The 23,307-nt window shown below is 37.7% G+C and overlaps 1 protein-coding gene and 1 pseudogene across 2 annotated transcripts; both read left to right on the top strand.

Annotated features, from left to right (window-relative positions):
* The first annotated feature begins 524 nt into the window (after window positions 1-524).
* LOC129354605 (NLR family CARD domain-containing protein 3-like) lies at window positions 525-9,671 on the top strand (annotated as a pseudogene).
* Window positions 9,672-12,331: 2,660 nt separating this feature from the next.
* On the top strand, window positions 12,332-23,222 carry lnpk (lunapark, ER junction formation factor). Of its 2 annotated transcripts, none has more exons than XM_055024056.1 (15): window positions 12,332-12,422; window positions 13,403-13,453; window positions 14,466-14,507; window positions 14,675-14,725; window positions 14,809-14,945; window positions 15,169-15,227; window positions 15,843-15,883; window positions 16,079-16,162; window positions 16,251-16,302; window positions 17,267-17,365; window positions 17,784-17,876; window positions 18,092-18,197; window positions 19,180-19,250; window positions 19,337-19,507; window positions 20,883-23,222. In XM_055024056.1, exons 2-15 carry the CDS (start codon window positions 13,427-13,429, stop codon window positions 21,020-21,022), a joined length of 1,173 nt encoding a protein of 390 aa, XP_054880031.1. In that variant the 5' UTR covers window positions 12,332-12,422; window positions 13,403-13,426; the 3' UTR covers window positions 21,023-23,222. The 2 variants fall into 2 exon arrangements, with proteins under 2 accessions (XP_054880031.1, XP_054880030.1); XM_055024055.1 differs by having other exon boundaries at window positions 17,264-17,365.
* The last annotated feature ends 85 nt before the right edge of the window (window positions 23,223-23,307 follow it).

Genomic DNA, 23,307 nt, shown 5'->3' with positions numbered 1-23,307 from the left:
CATTGGAAATGCTTTGGATAATTACATTTTTTTCTTGAAATCTACCACTTTGAACAAAATACAAATACAAGTAACTGGTTTAATAACACAGTCAGTAATTGTTTTTATAATCACCATGTCAATCCCATCACTATCAACAGATATTTTAGTTTTACTTCTCCTTACTATAGATAGAAACTCCTTGTCTCCCAGGGAGATTGGTGTTTGTGCCTCATGACTGGAAATGTCCATGGTTTGGTGGAAGGTCAGGAAAATGGTTTAAAGTTGTTGTAGGAGGCTAGAGCATGCATGAGCAGGGGACGGGTTAAAAATGCCTAATATTTATTTATTCATTTTATTTATTTTCTGTTCTGATGTCTGACTGGCAGCTGGAAACCAAACAGCTTCTTGAGGATCAGAAAGAAACTTTGAACTTTGAAGCTTCCAGGGACTTCACTACTGCTCCCATTGGTCCACCCTCCAACCTGTCCCGCCTCCATCGCAGGTGAAGCTCCGCCTCCTTCCAAAAAGCAGATAACCTCTGTCTCATTCTTTCGTTCAGATCTTTTTCTTCAACTCTTTGGACAACCTGAACAAACTGTAAGTTTGCGTCTTTTTTTTTTCTACTTGTAGAAACTTTCCCGTTTCTTTTTGCTCCGTGATGTTTGGAGAACATGTTTGTTTCGTATTTCAGGAGCAAAGTTTTCATCTCTGTTGTTTGACAATTAATCTACAGATTATTGATGAACTGAAGAAAAACAACATGATGAACAACTGATGTTTAGATGTGATATTTAGATGACCCGAACTCTGTTGACCCAATAAGTTTCATAGCTTATTATGATCCGTCTAAAATCTAAATGTCTGGGAGCTTAAAGACAGAAACGGCCTTCAGGTTCAGGTAAAACAACTTTAAATGTCCAACCAAAACGTCTGACTTAAACATGTTCTTCTTTTGTTCTGCTAAATGTTCAAAGGTCAACTTGAAACCTGATCCGTCTCTTTAGAGCTTTTCCAGCTGAATCTTACGGATTATCTTAACAAATCTAGAAGATGCCCTTTGTTCTGTCTAGTTAGGAACAAAGGTCCAGCTGATAAATGTAGAAAGTGATTAGATAATTTAAGGGGTTTTTCCATCACGTATTTCTCCACCCTATTTATGGCAGCTGTAAAAAATCTGCAGCTCAGGTTGAAATAACAACTGAGAACCTGAAGGTGAATTGAATAAGACCAGGAAATTTTAACCTCTTCAGATTCAACAATTTAGAGTGGAATTTGTTAAAAAGACAGGTAATCCAAATGGTTAACATTACATCTAATAAATCCATCAATAAAACAATAATTATTTCCAATAGTCAGATTTAAAGACCATTTTTCCCTCTAAAAGTGATCAGTCTTTTGTTCCACTGTGGGAGAATTATGAGGTAGAATTTTATTTCCCAAATAGAGAATCTGAGGAGTTTAAAGAACTTGTTGGGAATATTTGACCTTAAATCCACATTTAAAACAAATAAATGTTTTTAAACAAAGTTGTTTGTTCATGAAATCACAGAAACTCTAGAGCCTCCAACCAGTTTAGAGCCGATTCATTTTCACGATTCCACTTCCAGAATCTCGGGCTTTGATATAAAAATCTGTCACCACATGGGATCTTCTGATGTCTTTGATTTCTGCATAAACAACAGTCAAATAAGTGAGTTTCTTTTTTAATGTTGTTAGTAACCCAGGAAGGGAAAGACATGGGGAAATGAGAGATTTCAATAGGCCTTGTTGACTAAAATCACTGATTTTGGAGGAACTGGGCCTCCTTGTAAAATGTTGCAGCTTCTTTTTAACCCAGAAATCCATTTAGGAGTCAAGGATGTAACCCTGGAAACAGCTGCAGAAAACTTCCTGATTCAATGACTAAAGTTTGGACCAGAACCCAAGACATGAAACAGTTTATCTAAAACTGATTGTTGATCAGTAATGAATGGCTGAGAGTAGAAAGGATGAACAGCAGCAGAACAATCAGATAAATTTAGTTCACAGGAATAAATAATATCTAATAGAAGCTGCTGTGCCTCTGGATGTTTGGACCTTTAACCAGGGCTGAACAAAATGTAAAGCCAAAAGGCTTCACTCTGTTAAATATGGGTAAATCTTCTTTTTCAGCTCAATAAGTTATTTTTTTAAAGTGTACATTTATTTTTATACGAGGTGCAATAGGAGTTAGAAACAGAAACTGAATTTCTAGTCAATCCTAAGGTCGATTGGTGGTGATCCCATGGCCACCAATCCAATTTGGTGGCCATGGGATCTCCACTGTGGTTCTATCGGCTTAATCAGATTATGATCTTCAGCTTTCACTGGAGCCGTTCACACTCATCTTCTGAGGATCAGTGCCTTGAAAGTCTGAGGTCATGGTCTTGATCCAGAAAGGGTTAGAGTGACTTCTCTGGGTGATTATTTCATTTATAAAATGGGAAAAATGTCTTGTTATAAGTGAAATAATCTGCAAGTGGAACAAGTACATTTTCATCAATTTAAATAAATTATTAACTTAAGACAAAGTGGAGGAAGAGGAGGAAAGACAGATAGTCAAATGGAAGGGAAGAAGACCAGAAACAAGGACACAAGGAAGGAAAGAAAGAAAAACATCATTTGTGTTATAAACTGAAATCAAATGAGATCTTTTCTAGATTTCCAGGCTGAGGAGGAACTCATGAAAAGTTTATGAAGGTTTGAGGATGTTGAGGAAATCAGTCAATCACATGTTGGTCTGGAGACATACAGGAACCCAGAGGACAGTGGACACCTGTCAAGGCTGCAGTGATGTCTTCACATTATTGCATCAATTTAACAATGGATTTCTAAATTTTCTGGATTTTAGAAATTTTTAGACCAACATCCAGAGGTGATGGGGTTTTTTCAAAGTCACCGACAGAAAAATGAGGCTTCAGGAGCAGCTGATCTTTCTCCAGCGCTAATGATGTGCAGATGAATGATTTGTGTTTCATCTGCAGGTGAAGGTAGAAAGTGTGTGTGAGTTGAAGTGGATGTGAATTCAGCAGCATGGATCAGTGTGAGTTCAAAGAGGAGGAAGACCTTCCCTCTAAAACCACTCTGTGTGGGGAAGATGAGAGCCAGAGGAAAGGTCAAAGGTGAGATCACCATCCCTGACTGTCCAGAACACTTTTCACACACATACACAATATGTCAAACTAAAACAGAAGTGATGATGAAGCAGTTGCTGTTCCTCTTTGGTGCTTCATCCACCCTGAACAGAGCAGCTCAGCATGGTATCAGTGTGTTCTTCCAAACATCAAATTAGTGACGCATCATTAGCTGAGTGACGCCAGCCTGTTGGTTAGAGCTCTGTGTTACAACAGGACACATCTGGAAAAACTCACCAACTTCCAACACATTCCCTGTGTCTTCATGACCAACAACTTTCAACATTTTTCATCAGTGAAAGAATGATGAATGATCAGACATTTATGGAATGATATTTATATTGACTTTCTGACTGAATACCACTCACTCTGTGGAGGTACCTATAGGATTTGATTGATACGATCAATCAAATGTAGCAGAACCTCTGTTATCTATGTAGGTCCCTGTTTTTACCCAAAGTTCTCCTACATCGAACCTGAAGAGGCAATTAACATGAAAACATTATTTGACTCTGAGACAATTTGTCCCATTGTTCAACAGGTTCTTACTCTTATGGGTCTATAATGTGAATATTGGCTAGTACGTGGACAGAAGCTGGTGTGTTTTAATCCTAGTTTCTTTTCTGTCATAATCTATCATAGCCTCAAACCAGAACCCAGCTGTGTGTCCTTCAAGAGTGATTGGTCAAAGGATGACATCATGAACTTTAAATCTCCTGGATCTCCACTATCAGAGAGGTGAGCTGTATCTAACTGCTGTATCTCTGTGAACTGAGTAGGTCTGACATGTTTTCATTCTAAAACATGTTTAACCTGAGCTTGACTCTTTTTTCCACATTTCTGTGTGGAGAGTCCTGGAGGGTGCAAGGGAGTTTGGACTGTCACTGCTTTGAGGACTTGGAGAAGGTAGTTCATTGATCCATGGATCAAGGGTCAAGATCTGGTGGTACTCCGGGAGTATGGGGTATCAGGCCCTTGGATATGGACTGTTAGGTCTCTGTATAACCGGAGTAAGAGCTTGGTCCGCATTGCCGGCCGTAAGTCAGGCTAGTTTGCAGTGAGAGTTGAAGTCAGCTAAGGTTGCCCTTTGTAAATGATTCTGTCCATAAATGTTATGGACAGAATTTCTGGGAGTTGCCAAGGTGTTGATGGGATCCGTTTTAGTGGCCTTGGGATTGCATCTTTGCTTTCTGCAAATGCTGTGGTCCTATTGGCTTCACCAGGTTCTTAAATTACTGAAGCAGGATTCAGAAATCCAGGAGAAGAAATAAAGCCAAACTTGCCATAGTGCCATCAGTTCATCCTGACTTTATTAGTTTCACAGAGGCCAGGCCACAGTCAGGAACCAAGAACAGAAATCCAGCTAACTCCCAGTTAGCACTGAATATTCACAATTATATTAAGAACATTTGTTGGGGGATTCTGATGTTACTGATTTTAATCCTTTCATTTCATCTTCCTCCTCTTAACTTCCTTTTAATGTGTTGATTTGATGCTCTCTTTTAATGAGTTTTACTGTGATGTTCTTGGAGATTTCATCTGTGAAAACTGTCAGGTAAATATTGACAGACTTCCTAATTGTTCCTGATTCCTCCACAGAGTGGATCTGCAGAGCTCAGATGTTCCCAGTGGTTCATATACCCAGCAGCACCAAACACAGCTGGATTCCATATTTATGGTCTGCACATGTAAAATTTCTGCTTTTCCATGGATTCTGTTCAGTCCTCTTCATGCTGCAACTTGTAGACAAATCTCTTTAACATGGGTTCGATGTTTTGTTCCATGATTTCAGTGTCCTTCATATATTATTTTCTTTCAGCTGCTGGAGGACAATATTGTGACTTTTGTGAAGAAAGAGCTGAAGAAGATCAAGAATGTTTTGAATCAAGATGACCCAGAATGGTCAGAGAGCCAGAGAGATGAGGAGGAGGTGGAAGGTGAGGATGACGAGCAGAGGAAGAGCAGCAGAGAGGCAGTGATAGAGATCATACTGAACTTCCTGAGGATGATGAAGCAGGAGCAGCTGGCTGACCGTCTGCAAAGAAGTAAGAGGATTTCTGCTAAGGTTGGACCTGATGGAAAAATCATTCTAAACTAAAATATATTAAAATTATTTATTCTTCATTCAGAAACAAGTCCTGCACCTTGTCAACGAGAACTTAAATCTAGTCTGCAGAAGAAGTTCCAGTGTGTTTGAGGGGATTGCTAAAGCAGGAAGTCCAAGCCTTCTGAACCATTTCTACACAGAGCTCTACATCACAGAGGGAGGGACTGGAGAGGTCAATGATGAACATGAGGTCAGACAGATTGAAACAGCATCCAGGAAAACACACAGACCAGAAACAACAATCAAACAAGAAGACATCTTTAATGGAAGAGATCAACCAATCAGAACAGTGATGACAAAGGGAGTGGCTGGCATTGGGAAAACAGTCTTAACACAGAAGTTCACTCTGGACTGGGCTGAAGATAAAGCCCACCAGAACATCCAGTTCATATTTCCATTCACCTTCAGAGAACTGAATGTGAGAGAGAAAACGTTCAGCTTGGTGGAACTTGTTCATCACTTCTTTACTGAAACCAAAGAAATCTGCAGCTTTGAAAACATCCAGGTTCTGTTCATCTTTGATGGTCTGGATGAGAGTCGACTTCCTCTGGACTTCCTCAACAAGGACATCCTGACTGATGTCACAGAGTCCAGCTCAGTGGACGTTCTGCTCACAAACCTCATCAGAGGGAAACTGCTTCCCTCTGCTCTCCTCTGGATAACCACACGACCTGCAGCAGCCAATCAGATCCCTTCTGAGTATGTTGGCATGGTGACAGAATCAGAGGGTTCACTGACCCACAGAAGGAGGAGTACTTCAAGAAGATTCAGTGATGAGGAGCAGGCCAGCAGGATCATCTCCCACATAAAGACGTCACGAAGCCTCCACATCATGTGCCACATCCCAGTCTTCTGCTGGATCACTGCTACAGTTCTGGAGGACGTGTTGAAGACCAGTGAGGGTGGAGAGTTGCCCAGCACCCTGACTGAGATGTACATTCACTTCCTGGTGGTTCAGACCAAAGTGAAGAAGGTGAAATATGATGGAGGAGCTGAAACAGATCCACACTGGAGTCCAGAGAGCAGGAAGATGCTTGAGTCTCTGGGAAAACTGGCTTTTGATCAGCTGCAGAAAGGAAACCTGATCTTCTATGAATCAGACCTGGCAGAGTGTGGCATCGATATCAGAGCAGCCTCAGTGTACTCAGGAGTGTTCACACAGATCTTTAGAGAGGAGAGAGGTCTGTACCAGGACAAGGTGTTCTGCTTTGTCCATCTGAGTGTTCAGGAGTTTCTGGCTGCTCTTCATGTTCATCTGACCTTCAACAACTCTGGGGTCAACCTGATGGAAGAAACACAAACATCTACAATGTCTTTGAAATCTAAGACTTTAGAAACAAAGTCTCTCCTTCAAACTGTTGATCAGGCCTTGCAAAGTCCAAATGGACACCTAGACTTATTCCTACGCTTCCTCTTGGGACTTTCACTGCAGACCAATCAGAGACTCCTACAAGGTCTGCTGACACAGGTAGGAAGTAGCTCACAGACCAATCAGGAAACAGTTCAGTACATCAAGGAGAAGATCAGAGAGAATGTGTCTGCAGAGAAAAGCATCAATCTGTTCCACTGTCTGAATGAACTGAATGATCGTTCTCTAGTAAAGGAGATCCAACAATCACTGACTTCTGGAAGTCTCTCCAAAGATAAACTGTCTCCTGCTCAGTGGTCAGCTCTGGGTTTCATTTTAGTTTCATCAGCAGAAGATCTGGATGTGTTTGATCTGAAGAAATACTCTGCTTCAGAGGAGGTTCTTCTGAGGCTGCTGCCAGTGGTTAAAGCCTCCAACAAAGCTCTGTAAGGACACAGATAGTTACTGTATTTATTTTGATAGTGAGAAATATGCTAATGGAGTGGTACATATGGAATTTTGTTGTTTTAATTCTATTATTATTAACCAGTTCACAACAAAAGGCAACATAAAGATGTGTAAAATAAGGCAGTTCAATCAATCTTTCCAAGGAGAACATTGGTTTTTGATGAATTACTTAATGACAATTTTTCTCTGTGTCTCTTCAGACTGAGTGGCTGTAACCTCTCAGAGAGAATCTGTGAAGCTCTGTCCTCAGTTCTCAGCTCCCAGTCCTCCAGTCTCAGAGAACTGGACCTGAGTAACAACAACCTGATGTATTCAGGAGTGAAGCTTCTCTCTGCTGGACTGAAGAGTCCAAACTGCAAACTGGAAACTCTCAGGTAAAATGTTCTCAGTTTCTGTCAATTATCATCTGTTAAAGATGTTATAAATGTTATTCCAATAAGAAAAGTACAATTTTCTATGAATATGCACTGTGACTATTTAAGCTGAATGTTTTCTGTGAAATTTGCTAAAGTATTTTAAGTCAACTACAGAAAACTTACAGACATGTAATAAGTATGAGCAGCAAAAAATTGCAAAATAGATACAAAACACTTTATTTCTGCAGCTTGTCAGGCTGCCTGATCTCAGAGGAAGGCTGTGCCTCTCTGGCCTTAGCTCTGACCTCTAACCCCTCCCATCTGAAAGAGTTGGACCTGAGCTACAATCATCCTGGAGGCTCAGGACTGAAGCTGCTGTTAGCAGGACAGAAGGATCCACACTGGAGACTGGAAGTTCTCAGGTATGGAGGAACCTCTTGCACCTGCCTCTGGTGGAGGAGAAGAAATAATATCTAACTTCAAAGTGAATTTGATAATAACTTATTATGTTAAAAATAATTAACAAGATAACCATATTGCATCTCATTACTGTAGGGAGTTGATTTAAACAGAAGACCATGGTTCAATTTAGAGTTTAATCTAATTTGAAAAACTAAAAATGGATGCAATATTTCCCAAAGTTATGGACAGAAAAAAGTGACAGCAAAGCAAAACCTCAACAGTTTGAGCTTGCCTGTTGTGTAAGTGTAGATAATTCAGCAGTTTAGTGTCTATAACCCTAAATGTTCAGTCACATATGTGAACCAGCCTAGATCTTGGTTCAGCTAAAATCAAATATTGAAAGATCTAAAAAGATTTGGAGATCACATTAAGCTACTGGGAGGTCAGAGATATACCCAGGAGTCTGTTCACGACTCTGAGATCATGTCAGAAGACAAACTACAACATTCTGGACCAACTGCAGTCAATCAAGGCATACCTGACTAACACTAACACAGAGACAGTAATACTACTGGGATGTAATAAAAGCACCTGTTGCAAGCATTTAAAAGATAAACATAATTCGACTCAGACTCAAACAGAAACTTGAGTCTAAAAAAGGATCAGCGAGCAACTGAACAAATCTGATTTAATATGCTGAGCTCTGAATGCTCAGACTTAATGCTATGTGAGCTGAAACCTCAGGTCAATCTGACGGAAGAAACTCTTTCAACTCTGCAACACTCAGCTTCTTGCTGAGAGTTGCAAGGCCAGTTGCGATTTCTGAAACATGTTAGTGGGAAGGAACACACCTTAGAGAACCACAAAGATCACAACTTTAGCTCTTTGAGAGTCACCATTGATATGTGAGATTCTGAGGCTGATGGAAAGGTAAGAGTTGGACTGAACCAATGTCCAACACATGACTGCTTCGTTTTGCATGTCGGTTTCAAGATAAAAATGAAGCCGTGATGCTTCATGGGTTCCTGTATGGAATTTGGTGGAGCATCAGAGCATCTGAGGAGAGTATTTGTCATCTGCAGTGGCTGAATTAAAAGGAACATTGACCAACATGGTTGATGTGTATTGATGATTTTGATGATGGCATTCATCAAAATGTAATGTTCATTACTGGTTTTCTCAATTGTTGATTATTGTTTAACAACTTTATATTTTTGTGCTTTTGTGATGTAAAACACTTTGAACTGCATTATTGCTGAAATATGCTACACAAATAAACTTGGTTGATTACACGAGGAAAATATTTGAAATCTGGGAAAATGTTGATCTAAAACATCAAACATCTTCATGGTCAAAGCAGTCTATGACATAAAAGAACTGTGGACAATCGAGATATAGCAGGATTAGTTTGGCTACAGATCATTTTAATAACTAAAAAGATTACTGTTAAATAATATTTAATTGACTACTGTTACTAATTGTTTCTTCCTCAGTGTAGGACAATGTGTGTGAGAGACACATGTCTACTTACTGAAAGAGACCAATTGTCTGATCCCCCTGTTCCTTTCAGTGTGGAGCCTGCTGGAGTCCGATGGTTGACACCAGGTCTGAGGAAGTGTAAGTGTTTGTTTCATTTGATTCATAAAAACAAAGCAGCTCACATTCAACCATCTTCAAACATCACATCATTCATTTTGGAGTCATCATGAAAGTGTCAATAAATGATCAATAATTGCAGCTGGATGGTGTTTGCTCTCTCCATCAGATTCCTGTGAACTCACCATTGACACAAACTCAGTGAGCAGAAAACTCACATTGTCTGAAGACAACAGGAAGGTGACACGTTTGAAGGAGTTTCAGTCATATCCTGATCATCCAGACAGATTTGATCCTGCTCAATTGCTGTGTAGAACTGGTCTGACTGGTCGCTGTTACTGGGAGGTTGAGTGGAAAGGAAATGTTGACATGTCAGTGTGTTACAGAGGAATGAAGAGGAAAAGAGACTGTTGGTTTGGATGGAATGATCAGTCTTGGTGTCTGAGATGTTTTAAAGGTGGTTTTACTGCCTTGCACAATAACAAATCAACAAACATTCCCTCTTCCTCTCACTCTAACAGAGTAGCAGTGTATGTGGACTGTGATGCTGGCATTCTGTCCTTCTACAACATTTCCTCTGACTCACTGATCCACCTCCACACCTTCAACACTAAATTCACTGAACCTCTGTATCCTGGATTTTGGTTCAGTGTTTATTCCTCAGTGCTTCTGTCCTGAGTTGAGCCTTAATGGCCTCCTCCTGTCAGAGGAGTGTTGTCACTCTCAAACAAGTAGTTCAGTCTCTATCGTTCTCTTTCACTCAGAAACACATTTTTCACATTCATGTAATTCTGTTGGTGTTTTAAAGTCTTCTAAATAATTCAGAGGAAACTTCTTCCTCTTCCAGTTCTGTAAAGATGGAAGTTGGAATAATTCCAAGATCCACATGTTGTTATTCTGTTTCCAGTCAAAGTTTCACACTGAATGTCAGGATGTTGTGTTTCTCTCTTGGTGTTTTCCTTTAAATGTAGGGCAGTTTTTCTCAATCACTGGCCATTAGCTGTTAGTGTTGCTCCTGTTTTTCTAAACATATCTTTTCTTTAAGCTAAAATGTGATTTTGTGCCACCTGCAATTAAAAAAACTTTCACATGTTTTAAAACTTAATTTAAATGTTTAATCAATGTTTGACATTTCTGGAAGCTGCTAACATCTAGAATTATGTTTCCTTTTCTTGTAAACTGGAAGTTTCTGTTTTAAATGGTGACCATTAAGAAAGCTGTTAAGCATGGTGATGGCAGCATTATTATGTGAGGGTGCTTCTCAATAGCAGGTGCTGGAAGGCTTAAAAAAGTAAAATATTGTTCCTGCAGAAAATTCTGGGGATTACATCCGCCTAGGAATGTCTATTTTCCAACTAATCTATTTAATATTGAATTGAAGAGGATGAATATATATGTAAAATATTTTGTAATTATTGTAGAAATTTATTTTAACTTTGACATCAAAATATTTATTTGTAATTATTTCTGTCAATGCTTTTTATTTATCAGGCTAGATTTGTAAAAGAAAAACATCTTATTATGAGGCAAGAAAGCCACTTATTAACCTGACGGGGCACCTGTGCAGTGAAAACCATTTCAGGTGACGACGTCTTGAAGCTCATCAAGAGAATGCAGAGTGTGTGCAAAGCAGTGATCACAGCTAAAGGTTGCTACAATATAAGGCGTATTTTCAGTTGTTTAAAACTGTTTTGTTCAGTACATATTTCCACATGTGTTAATTCATAGTTTGATGCCTTCAGTGTGAATCTACAATGTCAATAGTCATGAAAATAAAGGAAACTCATTGAATGAAAAGGTGTGTTCAAACTTTTGGTCTGTACTGTATATATATAACTATATATATATAAATTTCACATCACCAGTAATATGAGCAGCAGTGCAATGTGCAGTGCAGTCCAAACCTCCAAAGCACTGATGGAAGTAAGCAAAATAATGTCACAAAAAGGATGGATACAGAGATAAGAAAGAGGAAGACTAGAAAAAAAAAGCCAAGCTAAAGGTATGTTTTCATGTGTCTTGATAATGTAATATTTATCAGAAAGATAAAGGAGCTGCTAATAGAAACTTAGCTTCATAGCGACCTTGAACGGTTCAGGCAGTGTGTTTGATCATGTTTGATAACAATCATTAAAACTTCTCAATGTTTGACAAAATGATTTTACATCAGGCACACATGCCTACTGCATTAATATATCAATGAGCTACTTTCTCTAAGTTGTGAGGCAATGTGTCGTTTGCTGCTGATCATGATCATTTCTTTGGTTAAACAAGTATTTTTACATCAACTTCTAACTTTTCTTATTAAAATTATTTGAAGGCTCTGAATCAGCTCTGAATCCCAGTTAACATTCACCAGGTATAAATAAAATTTGTAGCTATTTATAATTATGCCTAAGAAAAATTATTTCAATTAAAGTTTGTCATGAATATGTATGTATTCTATCTTAAGTAGGGCTGCACCAATTGGAGTTTTCTGGCTGGTTGCCAATTACCTGTCTTTAAAAAGGTTTACCTGAAGATTTTGGCTCATACTTTATTTGTTTGTCTTAAATGTTGCTAAATATAGTAAGGAAGTCACTGAGTTGGCAACAGCAAGGCGACTATTGCTAACTTTAAACATGCAGACGTGACCTGATGGGTTGGTCAGTCAGTCAAACCTTTTTAACTGGAGCAGAAGAGGACAGTGGCTGATTTTTCAGCCTTTGCTGAGGTGGATAAGAACAGGGGGTAAGATCAGCTTCACATGTCAGCCGATCACCAATCTCCTAAATTTAAGGAAATCTTCTGGCCGATAAACGTAACATGTATTATACATGCACATAGAATGTATTGGATGGAATATAAACCATCAGATCTGATGGCGCGCATAGTAATCCTACGTCACTTCCGCCTTTCGGGTTGAGAAGCGGAAGTGACGTAAAGGTTTTGTCATGTCAGTTAAATGAGGTTATATCAGGATATTTCGCCTGTTTGAGAAAAAGGAAATAAACATTTCCAAGAGGCTGGAGGTACGTGTGGCTCAGAAAGGCCAGATAAAACGGCTCGGTGTTGCGTTGTGGTGGTGTTAGCATGCTGTCTGTTTAGCTAGCCTCCGTCACCATTGACTCTTCTGGGATGATTTTGTTTCTCTGCTGCTGGAGGTGAAGCACCAAACACCAACAGACCAGTGAAAAATGAAGAAACTACTGCTGCGTTATGAATGAGACGTTCATGTCCCGTGACTGTTTTTGGACTCGTCTTGGATAATATTGATACAAAGAGAGCAAATTAGGTCACGAGGGAATATGTTATTTATTAGAAACATCAGGGTGTGTGGGGTTGTGTTTGTAGTGAACATTTCATGGTTTTAATCATGATGAAGCACATTGTGTAGAACTTATAATAATAATTTTGTAATGTCAGTCTGCCTGATATTGTAGATGAGTTTAAAATGAGCAGAGGATGCAATGAGATTCTGACAGTAAAACAAAAAATACCTTGGAAACGCATAGATGATCAGTCTTAGATGATTTAAAAACAATGGTGGAAAACATGGAAGAAATACTCACTGGATTTACTTGTAGTTTCTCAGTACTTGTTTGGGAATATTATGCATTTATGCAGCATAACAAACTTGATATTTTCTGGTTACTTATTGAGGCTCTTTTCACCTGTAGGCCCTGCAGTTGGTAGTTTGGCCATTCTGTAATATGAAATCATGTGGCTTTTCTCTGCAAACACTTCCAGATGTCCAAACTTGTCTTTATGATATCACTCTATCCTGCTGTATGTTTGTCCAGGCCAATGTGTGTGTTGTATTTTCAAAACCTTGTAAAATGAACTTTAGGCAGTGGTTAAATACAGAAAGTCCTAAGGGAGGCTTTCTTAATCTTGGCAGCATGGAAGTTCACATGAGCAGTTTACCATCAGTTAAATAAAATGCTGCAACTGTAAAGATTGTGTTTTGTCTCTTTAAAAGCATAAAACCTAAAACCTTTCTGTTTTTCAGTGAACCTGAAACGTTGTCACAGTTATGGGGGCGTTAATATCTCGATGGAAGGTACGTAAACCCTTAAAAAAATTTATTTAATGTTTGCTTCAGCAAAAAGGAAATATTTACATTTTAAATAGATTCTTCAAACTTTTTTTGTTTTCTTGGACTTGATTTTCAACTCTGAGGCCAAACTGCTATTATTGAGTCCTTTTTGTTTATTAGCCACTGCCACACAGAAGACTATTGTTTTACCTGAAGGAAGGGAGAAAAAGAGAATTTGTTGACAGAAATGGATAAACTAGATAGGGAAGATTTGGCACTAATGTGGAGGATTTCATCACTGTATTAATTTAAGAAAATTGTATGTGAACCAAGATGTAATCTCAGAAAAACATGTGAGGAAGGGAGGGTGAAATTAGGTTTGGAAAAGTAGAGCAGTGTCTGCAAAATGTTGAATTTATGGAAAGCTTTGTTTAGCTGCCCTACCAAAGAGAAATCCACTGCTGATTTTCAGCTTTAGTAACCCTTAATATACTGGGGATGCTAAAGCTGAAAATCAGCTGTGGATTTCTTATTGCTACCCTATTTTAGACACATTAAATCCATGAGCAAAATCCATTCGTCAAGGAACATTAAACATGTACTAAAATGTACAAAAAATGTGATTCACAAATACACAGTGATAAAACCTTATGTTTTAGAAACCCACAGTATGAGGAAATACTTTGATGTGTCAAACTTTTGTAAAATGTTGTTCACCATCTGCTTTGTGTTGTTGTCAGAGTTTATTGAATTATGAATATCAAGATAAAAGTTGGAGATAGATGAACGTGAGCGTTTGAACAGATGAACCTGTTCATTAGAAACATCAGGGTGTGTGGGGTTGTGTTTGTAGTGAACATTTCATGGTTTTAATCTTGATGAAGCACATTATAATAGAATTTTTCCTGAATGTAAATTTTGAAATTTACATTCAGGCAAAAATATTAATTTTATCAATACATTTGCTTTATTTAAATGTTACTGAAAGATTCATAAACGAATGACTTAATGAAGTTGGCATTTATTCTCGTTCCAGACAAAACAAACCACAGTACAGGAGCTGGAGAACCTGGAGAAGGTACAGATGAAATAGTTCTATTGGACTCAGTAAAAATTGCATTTGTGATAAATTAACACAAGCTTCAGATTCTTCTCACTGTATAATTTGGCTAGCATAACCTCTAGAACATGAATCTTTTATTATTTTTCACCAAATTAAGTTTATAATATTATTGTCTTCTATAGGAGATTAAGGAGTTGGAGGAGTTCAGAGGCAAAAATCAGCGATTACAAAAAGTAAAGTCAGAAAACCATCAAACATGAGTAACCCTTAGTTGTTTGTTCTTTGACCTGAATGATGTGATTCTATCTGTCTGCAGCTCTGGGTCGGTCGCTTAATTCTTTACTCATCTGTTCTTTACCTGTTCACTTCTTTCATCGTTTACTGTCTCTACCTACCTGATGAATGGCTACAGAGACTAGCCATGGCCCTGCCTTTCTTTATATACCCCATACTGTGAGTCTTTGTTTTTCATTACCTATCCAAACAGACTTTTAAATATCACTGTGTCCAGTTGATATTTTAGATTTGTCCTATAATGTGTTTTCTGTATTGGTTTGATTGCAGTTTATGAATTTAAAGGCAATAAAAACTGAGGCAAGAGCCCCAATAGACAAGTTTGAAAATGTTGAGTGAAACACTAACCTCTGTCTTAATGTCTTTTTTCCATATTTTCCAGTGTGTGGTTTATCAGGAAGCTGCTGCTTTTCCTGTTTTCCAAACTTACTGAGAGAAACAGTAAGTTCTCAGTCTTCTGAGGTTCCTTTCCTTCATTGACAATAGAATTTTTCATTTTGAAAAATACATTTGATTAATAAAAACTCATAAATAAAAAAACAACAACCTGGTTTTCAATCAAAAGTTTTGGTATTAGGATGAGATGTTTTTTTGGCTGTATTGAAACTGGTTTACTTAGCAAAGCGGCAATAGAAGCACTTTTTTTGCAACACGAGTCACATGATCAACAATCTGATGTTGCCCAGCATTTTGCATTTTGGCTCACCAGGTCATGTCTGCATGTTTACAGTTTATAACTGGGATATAAGGCTTCCCCCATATGAGAATATCCCACTGTTGCCACCTCAGCAGCTTTCTTGCTATGTTGAGCAACATGAAAAAAATTGGTATCGGCCAAAATCGGAATCGGCAGATTAGGCTTTTTAAAAGATTGGTAATCGGTGAACGGCCAAAAAAGCCGCAATCGATTCACTCCTTGTTGCCAAAGGTGCAAACAACAAAAAAGAAGTCAGGAAGTTGTTTTGTGTGTATAAACATTCACATCCATTTCACTAAACATGGCAGATATTCAGTCTGTAAAAAACTGAACTGAAATTAGTCTTGTTCTTCTTTTAGATGACAAACTTGAAGATCTGAAAGCCGCCAGGAAAAAAATTGTAAGTTGTGTTTGCTTCACTTTGATTAATAAAATGATATTTTCATCATCGTTTTCAGTGAGTGTTGCCACGCCAACAGCTCTAATACTTGGTTGGTTTCATTTAATAAACCTTTTGGTTATTGAATGCTTTTATTCTGAATGTAATTTATTTTCTGACCTACAACCGACGTTTCCTCTGGTTCTCTGAGTTCAGCTGGAGGAAGTGATGGAAACAGAGACATATAAGAATGCCAAACTCATCCTCGAACGCTTTGATCCTGAAGCTAAAAACAGACATGTAAGTGATGAGATCTTGGACTTTTTTACATCATCTATTTACCTGCTGCCATATTTCTGTTTGTATTTTACTCGTGTTTGTTTTGTAGAGACTGGAGTCGACACCGGTGGGTCCTCAGCTGACTCCCAGACCCGGTCAAGGTACGCCAGTCAGCGCTATGCTGTTGGCTATTAAAATGAGCTACAGCTAGAGATGGTTGGTTCTAGCTAAAGGCTGTAGCTATCTAAAACCAACCAGTTCTGGGCATATAATGAATTAGCATAATAAATTTGAATATCATTAAAGTCAATTATAAAAGTGAAACTAATACATTCTATAGATGTATTTCACACAGGATTTTGTAGTTTAAACATGATATATATATATATATATTGCTTTTGATGATTCTGGCTTATCGTTGATAGTGAGGGGAATTTTTGGTGTTGGCTCCCAAACGGCTCTTATTTTACTATCGCCTGCAGCCCCATATGTTAACATTACTTGGCAAAAAGAAATGTTTAAAATGTTAAAACATTCAACATTTTCTTTTGCATTCAGTGTTTCCTATACGAGAAGCCTTATACTTACTTAAATGTATATATTCTGTTACAAAAGATTCTTACTTTTGAATAATATTTTAGTCAAACTTTAAATTTTTAACAAACACAATAAATAAAACATTTTGTTTTTATGGATCTAATCTAAGCATCAGTTTCTCAGAGTCAGAGTTGGTCTGGACTGCTTGCCCTCTGAACACACTCCTTCTTCAGTCTTGAACTTGTCTTGCTTGCCCTTCTTGTGTGGGATGTCAAGTCAGAACTCTTCCACACAGTTGTGCCAGGCAGCCATATTTTTTCTGGAACAAAGAAATTTGTTTTGTTTGATGTTTACATTATGTAGCTGAATTTTGCACACCATCAGTCGTAAGCCACAATTGTGAACTTAACTGCAATATTTGCTTGAAAAGCATCGCTCTGTGTGTTATAGATCTACATACTGAGAATAATTTTTTGAAATGCATAATAAAGTTTATTTCAGTGACATGACAGTTATTCAGAAAACCTGGATTCCTGAATTGTGTCATTAGATCAGCAAAGGAAGTACAAAGTTGTGTCTTTTCAGCAGAAATTCGTCAAAGGGGTGCAGGTATGAGAGCGATGTGCTCCCCGGATAGCACAGGAATGACTCTCTCACCAGGTACACGGCCTCAGATGGGACCAGTGGGTAAGAGGATGTTTTCCTACGTTGATTGCATATAAACCATCTACAACATTACCATAGCATTCATCTATTGTACGTCATAGCTCAGTAGGACAATCCACATGTTGCTGCAGCCTGGCCAGGTGCCTCTCCTTGGCCTGGAAGATCAGGATTGTGAACTGTTGTAGTCTGCTGAAATGTTTGATGCTACTACCTTAGCTGCTAATTGTAGCTGTCTATGAGAACTTGTATCTCTAACCAACATCACACCCTTGAGGTTCTAGGAACTATAGATCGTATAAGAAAAGTTAAGTCAAGGGCTACTGGAATGAACAGCTCATTCAACCTTAACTCAGTTAAAGTGTCCTTTTTAACTGAGTTCTTCTACATTTTGAGTGTCTTTTGTCAGCTTTTACTTTTCCATCAGTTGTTTCTCTGTCAGCTCCAGGAGGACCTCCAGAGAAATCCACCCCCAACACTTCTGTACTCCAGGGAGCTGTAGAGAGGACACCCTGCACCCCGATTAGAGGTGTAGGTATGTTCCCATGAACTGAAGAATACGGCATCTGCAGGACCTTTTATGTACGAGTTTCACTTTCTGAAGCCAAGTGACAAGAAATATCAAATATTCTGCTTTTTGGGGGGGTTGGATTTAGTTTTATGTGTTCTGTATTATTAGTTTATGTATAAAGGTTGTATGTTTGGATTTTTCTATAATTATTTCTGTGCATTTGGTCTGTTTGGTTGCAGGCATTTACTCCCCTGGTCCTTCATTACCAAGACCTATTCTGCCCAGAGAAAGAGGAACAGTTGACCGAGTCATCGAGTATCTGGTAGGAGACGGACCAGAGAAAAGGTAGAAGACCCACTATTGACTTAGAGCCTATAATAGATTAGGTTTTGTAACTTGTACTCCCCAACAAACTTATTAAGTTCCACTATTGCTGTCTTAATCAAATTCAAACTGGAAAGTCATATAGAGGAGAAGACTGTTTTAAATTATAATTCTCAGCTATTATTTACAGAATATGACTTCTTGTGCAGAATTATGGCTAATATCAATGACATAAATGTTGGATATAATCCAGCATGACCGTTCAGAATGCATTCTAACTATGAAAACTATTGAATACAAATCCGATTCAGTTCCAACATGTGGAAGTGGCATTGATTAGATCTTTAGAAGGGTCAAATGATTGAATTGTGCCATTCAGCAGGTCATAAAAGAGTTTAATTTAGATTGCTTTTAGGCACAAAATCTGACTTGAGTCACATTTGCCTGCTGTGTGAACGTAACATTAGTACAGAACTAAACTTTCAAGTATGGTCTACAGATGTTTGAGTTGCCTGGAAAACTTCAGAAACTATGTTTCAAAACCGGTTTTGATGTGTTTGAGGTCATTATTCAGTTGGAGCAACTTCATCCAAAATCTCTAAGTTTTAATCAAATCAAGAGTTAAATAGTTGGAACATGAATACAATCAGTAGAAAATGACCCAGATAAACGTATTTTATTTGAATGGAAAATTAAAGCTTGAACTGAATTTCAGTAATGGAGCTGAACTCGGCCCTCTTGGACATTTGTATCTTGTGCTTAAAAGAAAGAATTTGATAGATAACCAGCCAATTTAGATACAGTCTGAGAAGATTAGTTGTCAGGTATGTTTGTACATTTTAAAGTCAGAAAAGAAACTTCTAACACTGACTGTGTGTAATAACAAATTCTGTACTGCCTAGTTTTGTTGGTAGCTTTCAGTTTGTTCCTTAGGAACGTTGCATTAAAAGAACTAATTCAACTGAACCGACCATCCATTAAATCTTCTGGAACATTGTTGCAGATATGCCCTGATCTGCCAGCAGTGTTTCTCTCATAACGGCATGGCTTTGAAAGAAGAATTTGAATATCTCGGTAAGATCAAAATCACCCACTGAATTGGCCACGTCTCTTTTGCGATTGTTGAATCCCGCTTCCCGTTTTCCGACGTCTCCCATCAGCATTCCGTTGCGCGTACTGCTACTTCCTGAACCCGGCCAGGAAGACTCGACCTCAGGCTCCCAGGCTCCCTGAGTTCAGCTATGAAAGGAGGCTGAGAGCGGATCCGTGCTCTCCTGGACCGTCGCTTTGCTTCGAGACGGACACGGAGGAGACTGCTGCCCCCAGTGGAGGTACCAACAATAACAGACATTTGAACACAAACAGGAGAAGACAAAGGGTTGACCCAAAGTACGAAAATGAAAGTTTATGTGATAGCTGTTCTTTCTTTTCACCCATGACCCCAACATGGGTCGGATGAATTGAAAACATATGTAGGTTTTACCTGAACCTATTCAAGCTTTAGTTCTATATTTATTTTCATCCTTTTTTTATTTATTTTTCTGTTATGTTTTGAAGACACTTTGCATCTGTTTAAAGTGCTTTTTCTTTACACCTGTTAGTATACCATTAGTTAAAGCTTCTGCTTTTTACAGGACTGTCTTTTCTTACTTCCTCCTGTCCTTTCGATCTTTGTCCCCTAACCACATTATCTCCATGTGTCCTTCCTTTCCTGCATTCTTTTCTTCTTGCTTTTTCTTCACTTCTCCTTCTTGCCTTTCTTCATTCTCATCTCCTTCCTTTCTTCCCAATGGTCTTTTTTTGTGGTTGTTCACTTCTTTCCTTAAGAAAGTAAGCTTCAAACCTTTGTTCCTTTATAAGTAGAAAAAATATTATTTTTTTTTTTATATTTCATGGTCCAGTTCATTTTCTTCCTTTCTGCCCTGTTTTTTTCCATTTTATTCCTGGTCACCCTTTATTTTTCCCTGTTCTTTTCTTTCTTGTACAATTTATTATTCATTTTTCTTTCTTTTGTTTTTGTTTCTGTAATCCTACTTTACATTCTTGTGCTTGCTGATGTTCTTCATTCTGTTCTTCTCTTTACAACAGAGATTTATCCATGAAAGTTGTTTGGGGGGGAAGAACACAAACCAGTAAACTAAAAGTTGATGTCGAGGCCTTTAGCAAATAATCAAACTTTACAAAATCAATACAATAAAAAGAATACTTATGAAATTGCTAAAGCCGCAAAATTTGGTAACCTACCAATTTGTCACTTGTTGGTACATTATCAGCTACCACCCTCTAGTGGTAGTTGTGATGTATTACAAAGAGATGTCAGCATTTTGATGTTCTAATTAAAGTTTCGCAAACCAAACCCCATCCCACCCCATCCCATCCCATCCCATCTCTGTTTTACGTTTTTTCCATTACCAACAACTGAAAAAAATGTTTGATTTGTGAATTGTATTTTCTGTAAATATTAATTTTAGAACAACTTCTGTGTCTTCATTTACCAAATGTGTAAAAGCAAGGAAGTAATGACACATGTTTTGCAATTTATTTGATCATTTTGGACAGAGAGCAACTGGTTTGGATGGAGGGTGGTTACGCACTTCATCACTTCCTTTTCACTTTTTGCCAACAGGAAACAAAAAAAAATTCTCATGGTGTCTAACAGGTAAATGCTTAGTTTGTTCCCTCTCACTCACTACATCTTGTCCACAGCTGAGGAAGACCTGGGTCAGCATGACAGGGACTCTGAGGAAGAGGAGAATGTACTGGAGGAGAAACAGCAGAAGGAGGAAGAGGAGGAGAAAAAGGAAGATGAAGCAGTTAAAGAAGAAAAGGAACTGGACCAGAGCTAGAATGAAGAACCTCCAGCAACATAGAGAGTGCTGAGACCAACCAGATGAAGAGCAACCATGACAGATGGCTCCAAAGGCAAAACAACGCTGACGAGCACGCTTTATTCCAACAGGATTGGCTAAAGTAACTGGTTTGGTGGTCATATGATTTTAGGTTTATTACATGGGTGGAAAGTGAAGATTCAGGCTGATGATTGATCCTGTCAGTGATGCTTTCTGGGAAATCAAACCTCCATCTTTCACGTAGGCTATTTGAAGAGTTCCACAATAAAATTATTTTAGGTTTAAAGTTGTAGAATACTGAAGAGTTGATGATACAACTAAATTCTGTCCCATCAGTTTGATCGATCCACACAGGATTTGATCTCAAAACCTGCAGTTTATTATAACTCATTTAGTCTATTTAATGAAACCTTTAGGTTTAGTGAACTGCAGTGACTCCATGTGGAAAGTTAAGGCCATTATCATTAATACATCCACTATTTAGGATTATGTTTAAGACAAATGTATGCCTTTGATTTAATTCTGCTGAAATAACTTATTTTCTACATTATTTCATAATAAAATGAGTAATAGAATATATATATTTTAATGTTTCTCGATTTGGTTTAGGAAGGAACTTTTAGGGTCCTCTTACTTCACCCTGAGGGTCAAATTAATTTTATTTGATTTTGTTTTCGAATTGACCTGAACATAATTTGGCATTTATAGATGTATCTTGGAAAATTAGAGCATTGCCAGAAAACTGGACCTTCATTTCAGAGACTTAAATTCTTATGGATTCATTAAACATGGAGAGAAATTTTTCAATCCCTGCAATATTTTATTACAGATAAAAAATTGCTTGAGTGCAGAGTCTGAGAGTTAGAATATTACATAAGATCAATCAAAAAAATATTTACGCTTTTCAATCAGGTCTTGACTTTGACTGGACCACATTTCTTCTTTTCTGTTTCATGCTGCTGTGTTTTGACCCAGTTCAGGCCCAGTTCAGACCGGCTGAGTCACGTCTGAGTCCAGAACCCTTTGATATAAAGATGAGCTCCAAAATGAGTCTAATGCAGCTATTTCCTTAAATATATCAGCTGATTTCTCTCCTTATTGGTCTTGACACAAACCTTTGTTCCAGAGCAGAAAACACTCAAAATCCACTTTCTTAATAATAATAATAATCAGTTAATCAATTGGGGCGTCATGGCTGCCCCTTTCTCTCTGGAATTTTGTGGAAACAGCAGAGTTTGTTGTCAAGCTTTTATTTGTCATATTTAAAAAATATTTATCAGTTTGGCTTCATTAATGATTACACTTAATTTCTTCATTGTTGTTTTTTTATTTTTTTCACAAATTTCTACAGGTTTTTAGAAATTTTAGAAACTTGTAAACATTATTTTATGAGGTCTTAATACACGACACTGGAAGTGAGAGAGGATGTACTGTGATTGTACATATTTAGAGAAAGTTGTTGGATTTTAGTTCAGAGACTCGGTGGCGTTTTATGAGCCGTGGAAACAATGAAATCAAACCTGTTTGTGCTTGAAGGACTCTCACTCATATTTATCCTCATTCAGGGGAAGATTTGCCAAATGTTTTTTTTTCTGTACTGAATTAATTTATTTTTGTTTATATTTCCAGTCTGCGTTTACTGTGCTGATCCTATCCGTTTCAAAGAGCAGCTTGCCATTGTGACTGTTTACTGCTGTTTTTAAACCCAAATCTCCTTTTGTCACAAAAAGTTTAGTTTAACTTCATCATCTGAATGTTACTGATAGACTTCATGAATTTTAGCTGCGCTATTTGCAGAAAGTCATTGTTACTTCATTGATTTTTTTTATTTTTATGTTTTATTTTAAACCTGAATAGGGATTTCTGAAAACTTTCCAGTATTCCTTCATTTTACCCAGCCTTCCTGATTGATGAGTGATTCTCTGAATGCTGCCATTGGGAGATATCCTTTTTAGCAAAATGCACGTTAGTAGGAGAAGCTTTAAATTCAAGTCTATTACTGAGTAAATTATTACTTTAATAAAGCTCTTTACTGTATATTTTCAGTTACCTTTGCTTGGTTAACTTATTGGTGCATTTTTGATTACAAATCCAAAGCATTTTCAGCAGAAGAGAAAAAAATATGTATTTATTTTGACTCCATAGACCCAGTGTTTTTCATCTGTTTTGATTTAGTTAAATAAAACAACTTGCTACATTTTGAATGAATTTGTGGTTAAAACAGAAGAAAAGTGTCAGTGTTACTAATGACACTGCAAAATATAAAATTTCTTAATTTATTT

This window comes from Poeciliopsis prolifica, unplaced genomic scaffold (genome assembly GCF_027474105.1).
Source record: "Poeciliopsis prolifica strain line A6 unplaced genomic scaffold, Auburn_PproV2 SCAFFOLD113, whole genome shotgun sequence".
Taxonomy (NCBI): domain Eukaryota; kingdom Metazoa; phylum Chordata; class Actinopteri; order Cyprinodontiformes; family Poeciliidae; genus Poeciliopsis; species Poeciliopsis prolifica.
This window is presented reverse-complemented; position numbering and strand designations above follow the sequence as displayed.